Here is a 10,393-nt window from a genome sequence, read left to right as displayed (position 1 = left end):
ATAAACGATAATAAACGATAATAAACGATAATAAACGATAATAAACGATAATAAACGATAATAAACGATAATAAACGATAATAAACGATAATAAACGATAATAAACGATAATAAACGATAATAAACGATAATAAACGATAATAAACGATAATAAATGATAATAAATGATAATAAATGATAATAAATGATAATAAATGATAATGAATAATAATGAATAATAATGAATAATAATAAATAATAATAAATAATAATAAATAATAATAAATAATAATAAATAATAATAAATAATAATAAATAATAATAAATAATAATAAATAATAATAATAATAATAATAATAATTAATAATAATAATAATAATAATGATGATAATAGTAATAATAAAGAAATAAATTTAAAAAAATCGAAAAAAAAAAAGACTTTGCACTTCGCGTCGAGATCAGTACCATCATCGATATCCAATTGACTTGTTTAGTTGAGTTGTCATAACCGACGAATGTTTGGGTTCTCTCTGTTCGGGATTTTATATAATCCGGAAATTGGTGACTATGTTTCCTGGATGTCGAAACGTATCTTAAGTTAGTAGTTTAGCCACCTCTAACCAATGGGGAAGAAGAACATGCTTTCGAGCCAACTTATATAACGTTTTTCTGAGTTTGGCGTCATTTGACAATACATATTAGAAGCGCGCCTCAACAGACGGCTATTGCGCCATGGTTTACTTTATAACATACATTTCATAAAATACATTATAACATACATTAATGATAATACACAACTCATCATATTCACGCAAGGCGTGCCTTTAAAATACAAACAGGATATCATTTATACAAGGGCGTGACACAGCACAACCATATGATTCTATTCACGCTAAGAACGTGACAGTGTGTGTGTGCGTGTGTGCGTGCGTGCGTGTGTGCGTGTGTGCGTGCGTGTGTGCGTGTGTGCGTGTGTGTGTGCGTGTGTGCGTGTGTGTGTGTGTGTGTGTGTGTGTGTGTGTGTGTGTGTGTGTGTGTGTGTGTGTGTGTGTGTGTGTGTGTGTGTGTGTGTGTGTGTGTGTGTGTGTGTGTGTGTGTGTGTGTGTGATATAAGTGTTAAATAAAGCAGACGTTCTCTTAATCAGTAAGTTCCACCATGAGCATATAGCGCAACAAACATTTAATCAATATGATGAAGAATTTGCTTCAATGGCTCTACTGTAAATCTATATATAAATCTCCTGTTTCTATCTCGTTGCATTTTCGAAAAAAAAATACAATGCATTAACACTCATTACTTCGACAGAATTAGCTGATTATATGCTTTCTAATCCTATCGAAATTGAAAATAATCTCCTAGTTTGACTAATTGACCGTTCCAATAAATCAAAGGACAGCTGAAGTGACCCAAAACTTATTTACTGTTGATGTTCCTTTCACTGTTTAAAATTTGTTCTGGCTGCTACCAGGTGATTTTTTTTTCATTCGGTCAAGAGAAAATTTTATATATTCAACTCTTGTGACGTACCTTGTAGATAGCTGTTCCTGGTTAGGTTAAACGATCTATTTCATCTGGAGGTTGGGTTTGGAGAAAAAGGGGCTCAAAGGCTGGAATATATTTCTATATCTCACTTAAATAGAATATCTATAGAAACAAAACTCGACACATCAAGGTGAGTCATTGTAACTAAAACTGACCTTGCCTCGAACTTCATTGGCTAGAAACCCGGAGCCCGACAGTAGCCAGCAACGGTCCTTCGGTTCTCCCACTGATCTCCCCACGAAGAAACACTAGACTACTCTGTACATTATATTTATGTTAGTCTGTGCTTTTGCTATATCACAAAATGATAGAAGAAGAAAGAGGAGGGAAATAGTTACTGATTATCAGCTCTTCTTATGTAAAATGCAAAGGAAAGGTATTTAAAACTAATAGAAAGATTAAGGGCACGATTTAGAGACCAAACGCCGCCATGCCCTCAGGGTTGCAGCTCCAGCTGAAGGTAAAGGTCTTGATGGGAGAGACCAGGAAGAAAGAAATGGGAAATTACTGAATATGGGAGATGTTTGGTGGGAGAATGAAGAGGAGAGAGGTTGAGAGGGGGACATGTAAGGAAAATAAAAGTGGTAGGATAAGAGGGATAGAATGTGAGGATGAAAAAAAAAATAGGAGAGGTTGGGAAATCAAAAATGGGAGGAGGATCTAGATGGGAGATTTCTAAAGGGAAACAAAATGAGTATAAATATAGGAGAGATCGGGAGAGAGAAAACAGAAGGAGAATGGGGGTGGTTGCAAAGGGAGAAAGGGAGCCATATTGAGGATCGAAGGGACTGGGAAGGACAAAATGGAAGTGGGAGTGATTTGGTACGAAGCAATGGCAGAATGAAGATGGGAGAGGTTGGGAGGGAGGAAATAAAGGACGAAGAAGGCTGGAAAGGGGAAAATAGGGTGATAATGAGTGTAGGAGGAGTTTGGTGAGAGGCAGCGGAAGAATATGCATATAAGATTTGCAAAGGAAGAAGATTGAGAAAAGATGAGAATGTGAGTTGAAAGGGAGGAAATGGGAGAAAACGACTTGGAAAGACTAGGAGGGAAGAAATGGAAAAGGCTGGAAGAGAAGGTGTAAGAGAGGAATGACCACTGAAACTGGAAGTGGGAGGATTATAGAGATTAGGCAATAGGAGAATGAAGACGGGAGAGGAAAGGAGGTGAAAAAGGGAAGAATGCCACAAGGAGAATCAAAGAAAGAAAAAATTGGGGGATAATGAGGCTGGAAGAGGCGGGAAGAGGCTGGAAGAGGTCGACGGCTTCCATCCACCATTAGTGCTTTAAGTTATGGAAGCGACGATACGGAATCTGGAAAACTTTGAGTTTACGGCCAATCTTATACAGATCTAGATGAAGGTTTCCGAAAAACCATCTGCTGTTGTGCGTGCTCCGCATTACTCAGATTAAAGTTCTTGTTCGCCTTACACTACGTGTATGTATACTGAACACACACATACACACATACACACATACACACATACACACATACACACATACACACATACACACATACACACATACACACATACACACATACACACATACACACATACACACATACACACATACACACACATATACACATATACACACATATACACACATACACACACACACACACACACACACACACACACACACACACACACACACACACACACACACACACACACACACACACACACACACACACACACACACACACACACACACACACACACACACACACACACACACACACACACATACACACATTTATACATTTATACATTTATACATACATACATACATACATACATACATACATACATACATACATACATACATACATACATACATACATACATACATACATACTGTTACGCCTCCCATTAATGCCCAATCTTAATTGGAGAAACAATTCTACCTCCAATCATCGACGAACCATATTGAGCCTAAATGGCAGGGTAACAATGTACTGCACATCAAATATAAATCTGTGCAGTACCTTCAAGCATGTATGTCAATAGGTTTAGGTGACCGGTGGATAACTCAAAGGGGCAAGGTTAAGGCAAAACTATGGTGTTCTAACATAAATTATTTACATATTCACTTAGCACTACACACACACTTATTTTATGCCTACCCGGACCACTTGTTACCACTAGGGTCCACCTAACACACTTAACCTAGAGATTTTATAGAGGAGCAGGAAGTGTCCGCTCTGTACGGGTTGAGAAATTAAAGAGAAAGAATACGAATGCGTATTCACTCGTGACTGCGGTCACCATGAGGGGGCCGCAGTTGCTAACTCACAAGCCGTTATTATTTATTTCATTACAGGCAGGGTGAGTGGAATAACATAATACACATACAGATATTATCAACATAATAAGGTACAATATACAATATAAACAATATCCTAACTAACTAAAATAAAAGGATAACAAAGGAATAATACACACGGAACATAGAATATTATATTTCATACGATCGGTAATTCAGAAAGACGAAAAAATTAGGGCGTGGCTACAACTACCCGAAACAGGTGGTAACATGAAAAGTACATCTATTACAAAGGAACACATACTTGCGATCACGCAACACCCCTCCCCCAAAAGAATACGCTTACAAGGGTTTGTAAGCAAAGAATCACTTTAACCAAGGTCAATCACACTAACATTTTAAGTTTACACATGGGTAGTTCGGGATAGGGCATCAGCCAGCACATTATTTTTTCCACTAATGTGCGCGATCTGTAAATTGAATGGCTGTAAGGCCAATGCCCACCGTAGAAGGCGTTGATTAGTATTTTTCATTCGTTCCACAAATGTCAGGGGATTATGGTCTGTAAACACTTGCACAGGGTGAACTGTGCTTCCTACGTATACTCTAAACGCTTCCATAGACATAATCAAAGCTAACGCCTCCTTCCCGATGGTGGCATAGTTCCTCTGCGCCTTGAGGAACTTCTTTGAGAAGTAACACACAGGATGTAACACACGATCCTCCTCACCCTCTTGTAGGCACCAACTTCGCTGGCGTCGACGTGGATGGTGAACGGCCTCTGGAGATCAGGGGCACGTAGGACAGGAGCATTTGCCAACCAGCAGAGCCTTTACGCTCTCGAAGGAGTCCTGGCAAGCCTGGGTCCACTTGAAGTAGGTCTTAGTACTCAGGAGGTCGGTGAGAGGAGCCACCACGGAGGAGAAGTTGGGACAGAAGCGACGATAGTAGCCCACCATTCCCAACAGTCTCATCACTCCCTTTTTGTCGCTTGGGGCAGGATACTGCAGAATGGCTGTAATCTTGGCTGCAATCGGTTGGACCTCCCCTTTCCCGACGACATGCCCCAGGAATGTGATGCGGGCATGGCCGAATTCACTCTTGGCGAGGTTCACTGTCAAACTGTGTGCTGCCAGAACAGCAAAGAGGGCTCTTGGGCGGTCCACGTGTTCTCCCCAGGAGTCGCTGAAGACGACGAGGTCATCCAGGTGGCAGTGGACACCCACCAGACCCGCCGTTACGATGTTCATAAGGCGTTGGAAGGTTGCAGGTGCATTCCGCAAGCCAAAGGGGAGGACGGTAAACAGATACAGCCCCTCGGGAGTGATGAACGCGGAGATGGCCCTCGACCGCTCTGACAGGCGGACTTGGCTATAGCCCTGTAGTAGGTCCAGTTTCGTCACCCACTGTGCTCGACCAACCTCGTCAATGACGTCATCAATGCGTGGCAAGGGGTAGCTATCCGGCTCAGTGACTGCGTTGAGCTTTCTGTAGTCGATACACAGTCGCATAGAGCCATCGGGCTTCGGCACCAAGACCACGGGAGAGGCCCAAGGACTGCTACTGGGCTCCACGATACCAACCTCCTGAAGGCGTTGCACCTCCTCACGGACGTACTCCTTTTTGAATGCGTTCAGGCGGTAAGGACGTTGGCGGATGGGCCGAGCTCCATTGGTTTCGATGTCGTGCTCTACAGCTGAACAGGGGTGAGGATGGTCACTAAATATATCACTATAGTCTGTCAAAAGAGAAGAAATATCACTCGCTTGGTCATTAGAGAGATGGCCTAACTTTGTACTGGGATCATAGAGTATTGTGGAATTGTCCACTTTAGCATACAAGCCACTCTGGAGTTCAGGTAAGTTGTCTTTCTGATCATAATTACATGTAGGCACTACAACACAAGCGGGCAAGGAAGGTTCAACATTTTCCTCCCTTTCCTTACTCTTTCTCACTCTGTAGGGTTTCAGTAGATTGACATGCACCAGACGTTTTTTCTTACGCCTGCCTGGCGTATATACAACGTAATTGGCGTCCCCTACCCTGTCTACAATTTGGAAAGGTCCATCATACCTTGCCTGGAATGGGTGTGTCTGCACGGGCAAGAACACCAACACCTTATCACCTACCCTAAATTCCCTATGCTCTACCTTATGTTTTTTGTCAGATTGTTGCTTCATTTCTATCTGAGCAGATTTTAAATGGGCATTAGCCAGCCTCACAGCAGCTTTTAATTTTTCTCTAAACTCAACTACATATGATACCAAGGGTGTGACACTATTTTCTAGCAGCCAACTTTCTTTGAGGGCTTTGAGAGGTCCTCGCACCTCGTGGCCATAAATTAGCTGAAATGGGGAGAATCCTAAGGATTCTTGAACAGAGTCCCTAACCGTGAATAGGAGAAGGTCAACTCCCTCGTCCCAATCCTTCCCAAACTCCAAGCAATAAGTGCGCAACATGCGTTTGAATGTCTGATTGAATCGCTCCACCACCCCCTGGGATTGGGGATGATAGGCTGAAGACCTAGACTGCCGGACACCCAAACTCTGCATTACCTGATTAAACAATCGGGAAGTAAAATTGGATCCTTGGTCCGACTGCACTACTGTGGGAAGGCCTACTTGTGTAAAGAATTGAATAAGGGCTCTCACCACATTCTTGGCTGTGATGCGGCGCAAGGGAATGGCTTCTGGATAACGGGTGGCACAGTCTATCATAGTAAAGAGAAACTGATTACCTCGGGGAGTCTTTGGCAGAGGACCAACGCAATCTATGACAATTCTGCCAAAGGGTTCCTCAATGACAGGGATAGGTTGTAGAGGGAACGGTTTAACGCTGGGGTGCGGTTTCCCTGCTACCTGACAACGGTGACATGTACTAATGTAGGAACTAATATCTCTCTTCATTTTAGGCCAATAGAAATGAGTTAGAATTTTTGCACTAATCTTCCTAACTCCCAAATGTCCTCCTACCCCATCATGAGCAATACCCAGGATCTCCTTCCGTAATGGGCTTGGGACCATTATTTGGTGACGGACAGACCAAGGGTAATTTGCAGGGGAATCAGTAGGACGGAACTTTCGCATCAATATGTCTGAGCTAAGGTAATAGCAGTTAGATTCAGACTTGGCTTCCTCTTCACTAATAGCTCTACGGAAACAAACTGGCTAGTTCAGGGTCCTCTTTTTGGAAACAAATGAGCCTACTCCTAGTGACTGGGGAGGAACCGAAACTATCCAGGGTGGTAACATTGTCTCCCTCAGTGTCGTTTTCGCTATCAAACCTATTATGAAGGTCACCGAGTGGAGGAGAAGTTTAAAAAAATTCACCTAGATTTAAATCAGCAAGGTCAGGCTGAGTAGGAACATCCTCTGTGTTCTCACTAGGTTGGGGGGTAATTACACCAGCATGAGCATCCTCATTATGCTCGCTAATCTCTGCCTCCACCCTGTGGCTCATGCTACGAGTAACAGCACATGCAGGGAATATGCCCGGAATGTCTGCCTCTAATTGGAAAGTATTATTCTCGGCAGAGGGACACGAGGAGACTATGACATTAGGTAACATCGTGCCCCCGGCGAGGTCATTTCCTATCAGAAGTGAAACTCCTTCTACAGGTAACTTGTCGACTACTCCTACCTGGGCATAACCTGTCCTAATATCTGACCGCAAGTATACTTGGCATATAGGGATACGTGACCCGCCTGTTAAACCGTTCACAAGGACCCAATTCCCAGTATAACATACATTTATCAAAGCAGCCACATATTTTGTAATTAATGATAGGGCTGAGCCTGTGTCTCTCAGAAGCTTGATAGATGTAGGTGGGCTATCTTGATCAAGGGCCACTGAACCAGAAGAACAGAATGGTTCAAATGTTGATAACATAGGTGAGGAAGGATTATCTGGGACAACTGATGGGCTAACAGCAGTGAGACAGGGCTCCAAAAAACTTTCCGATTGCTTGGCCACATTGATCGAGAGAGAGGGGGACCCTTGGAGAGGAGCCTTTCTTTGTTGTAGTTTGAAACATTCATCAACATGATGTCCTGGTCTTTTGCAATACTTGCAATAGCTCCTGCCTCCAGTGAGGGTAGATTCCCTGGTCTCACTATCAATGGGCTTACCTGAGGTAGATGAAGCAGATGATGAGTGAGCCGGCGGTCGAGGAGCCTGTGGAGGTCCGACTGGCTTGGAGTCCCTAGTGGGGGGGGGGGGGAGCTTTGGGGCAAGGTAGGGTGAGACCTGGAATGCATTCTAGGATTAGTTAAATGGTAATAGTCGGCCGCTGGGCCAGCCTCTGCCAAGGTACGAATACCTCGCTGATCCAAGTTGGCTCGCACATCTGGAGGGATATTATTTCTAATATCCTCCATCAATATTAACCCTTTGAGTTTCTCCAGGTCTACGTGAGCCTCCTCGCTCTCCACCCACTGGGTGAACAAGCGGAGCTTTCGTTGGAAGTACTCCACGTATGTCTCCTGGTTGGATTTCCTACATTTCCTGAATTGTTGCCGGTAGGCTTCAGGAACAAGTTGGTATGCTTGTAGAATATTATATTTAAGTACATAATAATCACTACTCTGACTCTCGGAAAGTGCAATAAATGTGTCGAGAGCTTTTCCCGAGAGGGCACCATACACCATCTGCGTCCACTGGCTGAATGACCATTGGTACATACGTGCTAACTTCTCGAAAATAGAAAAGAACTTGTCTGGTTCGTCCTCGTTAAATTTCGGAATATTAGGTGTTTTTTCTATACCATGACTTTGAGACTTGAGTCTCTCTATTTCTAGTTCCAACTTCTTAAGTTCAACCTGTAAAGCTAAATCATTTACGGGGCTAGCACCCCCAACATCTTCCCGTAAGGCGAGGATGAGTTTATTTTCCTCCAAGTACTCAAGAATTTTGTCTTTCAAGGGGTTCTTATTTAAACCGGAGCACTCGCTTATTTGATAATGATGTGCTATCATCTCTAACTCTGGTTTGTTAAGCTTCCTTACCTCTTCGGCTGAAGGCGCCTTTACGAAGTTCTCCAAGTTGAACATGTTGAACTAAGATGTTGGAAGACAAGGAATAACAAAATGTTGCTTATTAGCTAGTTGGCAACCTATTGAATTAATTAAATACGTAAAATAGGGATTAGCCACACGTATGGTAATGCAACTGTTAGCTGGTATCGCAAGAGCATGAAATAATGGTAACAATTCAATAGCTTACCACAAATCTCGGCGATGAACCACAACCGTATAGGCGTTCTAACAATATAAATGCACTAATGGCTACTATCCCGGTCAGGCCCCCACTTGTTACGCCTCCCATTAATGCCCAATCTTAATTGGAGAAACAATTCTACCTCCAATCATCGACGAACCATATTGAGCCTAAATGGCAGGGTAACAATGTACTGCACATCAAATATAAATCTGCGCAGTACCTTCAAGCACGTATGTCAATAGGTTTAGGTGACCGGTGGATAACTCAAAGGGGCAAGGTGCAAAACTATGGTGTTCTAACATAAATTATTTACATATTCACTTAGCACTACACACACACTTATTTTATGCCTACCCGGACCACTTGTTACCACTAGGGTCCACCTAACACACTTAACCTAGAGATTTTATAGAGGAGCGGGAAGTGTCCGCTCTGTACGGGTTCAGAAATTAGAGAGAAAGAATACGAATGCGTATTCACTCGTGACTGCGGTCACCATGAGGGGGCCGCAGTTGCTAACTCACAAGCCGTTATTATTTATTTCATTACAGGCAGGGTGAGTGGAATAACATAATACACATACAGATATTATCAACATAATAAGGTACAATATACAATATAAACAATATCCTAACTAACTAAAATAAAAGGATAACAAAGGAATAATACACACGGAACATAGAATATCATATTTCATACGATCGGTAATTCAGAAAGACGAAAAAATTAGGACAAGGCTACAACTACCTGAAACAGGTGGTAACATGAAAAGTACATCTATTACAAAGGAACACATACTTGCGATCACGCAACAATACATACATACATACATACATACATACATACATACATACATACATACATACATACATACATACATACATACATACATACATACATACATACATACATACATACATACATACATACATACATACATACATACATACATACATACATACATACATACATACATGCATGCATGCATACATACATAGATACATACATACATACGTACATACATACATACATACATACATACATACATACATACATACATACATACATACATACATACATACATACATACATACATACATACATACATACATACATACATACATACATTCATACATACATGCCTCCTTTGATAGGTTTCACACTCGGAATGAGGTGAAAAAAATTAACGTGTATGTCAATAGCAAGTTATGGTACTTTTGTAATGACAGACCTCTATGATATTTAGGTGTTGACGTGTCCTTTACTCACTTATGATTATAGTGTTTTTTTTTTGTTTTTTTGTTTTTTTTAGTTTGTCTAGCAAGGTGGCGTCTGTGGTATGTTCATGATTACTGTATGTGGAAGGTGATTTGTCTGGACAGA

At 41.8% G+C, this 10,393-nt stretch overlaps 1 protein-coding gene across 1 annotated transcript; it reads right to left on the bottom strand.

Moving 5' to 3' along the window:
* Positions 1-4,197: 4,197 nt before the first annotated feature.
* LOC143020443 (uncharacterized) lies at positions 4,198-8,841 on the bottom strand. Its single transcript, XM_076176864.1, has 6 exons — positions 7,788-8,841; positions 7,123-7,641; positions 6,766-6,887; positions 6,415-6,651; positions 4,630-6,138; positions 4,198-4,545 (listed from the first exon to the last, which is right to left on the bottom strand). The coding sequence occupies exons 1-6, from the start codon at positions 8,839-8,841 to the stop codon at positions 4,198-4,200; spliced, it is 3,789 nt and encodes a 1,262-aa protein (XP_076032979.1).
* Positions 8,842-10,393: the final 1,552 nt, after the last annotated feature.

This window comes from Oratosquilla oratoria, chromosome 40 (genome assembly GCF_046742065.1).
Source record: "Oratosquilla oratoria isolate Oo_2021 chromosome 40, ASM4674206v1, whole genome shotgun sequence".
Taxonomy (NCBI): domain Eukaryota; kingdom Metazoa; phylum Arthropoda; class Malacostraca; order Stomatopoda; family Squillidae; genus Oratosquilla; species Oratosquilla oratoria.
Note: the sequence above shows the minus strand (reverse complement) of the source record. Positions and strands in the feature narration are given on the sequence as shown.

Bases quoted from the DNA above. Each gene is read 5' to 3' on its own strand.
- LOC143020443 (XM_076176864.1), bottom strand. From the start codon at position 8,841: ATGTTCAACTTGGAGAACTTCGTAAAGGCGCCTTCAGCCGAAGAGGTA. The intron at 7,642-7,787 runs GTCCCCCTCTCT...CTTCTGGTTCAG, and splicing joins AGAAAGGCTCCTCTCCAAGG to TGGCCCTTGATCAAGATAGC. The intron at 6,652-6,765 runs GTAGGAGGACAT...CACCGTTGTCAG, and splicing joins TGGGTATTGCTCATGATGGG to GTAGCAGGGAAACCGCACCC.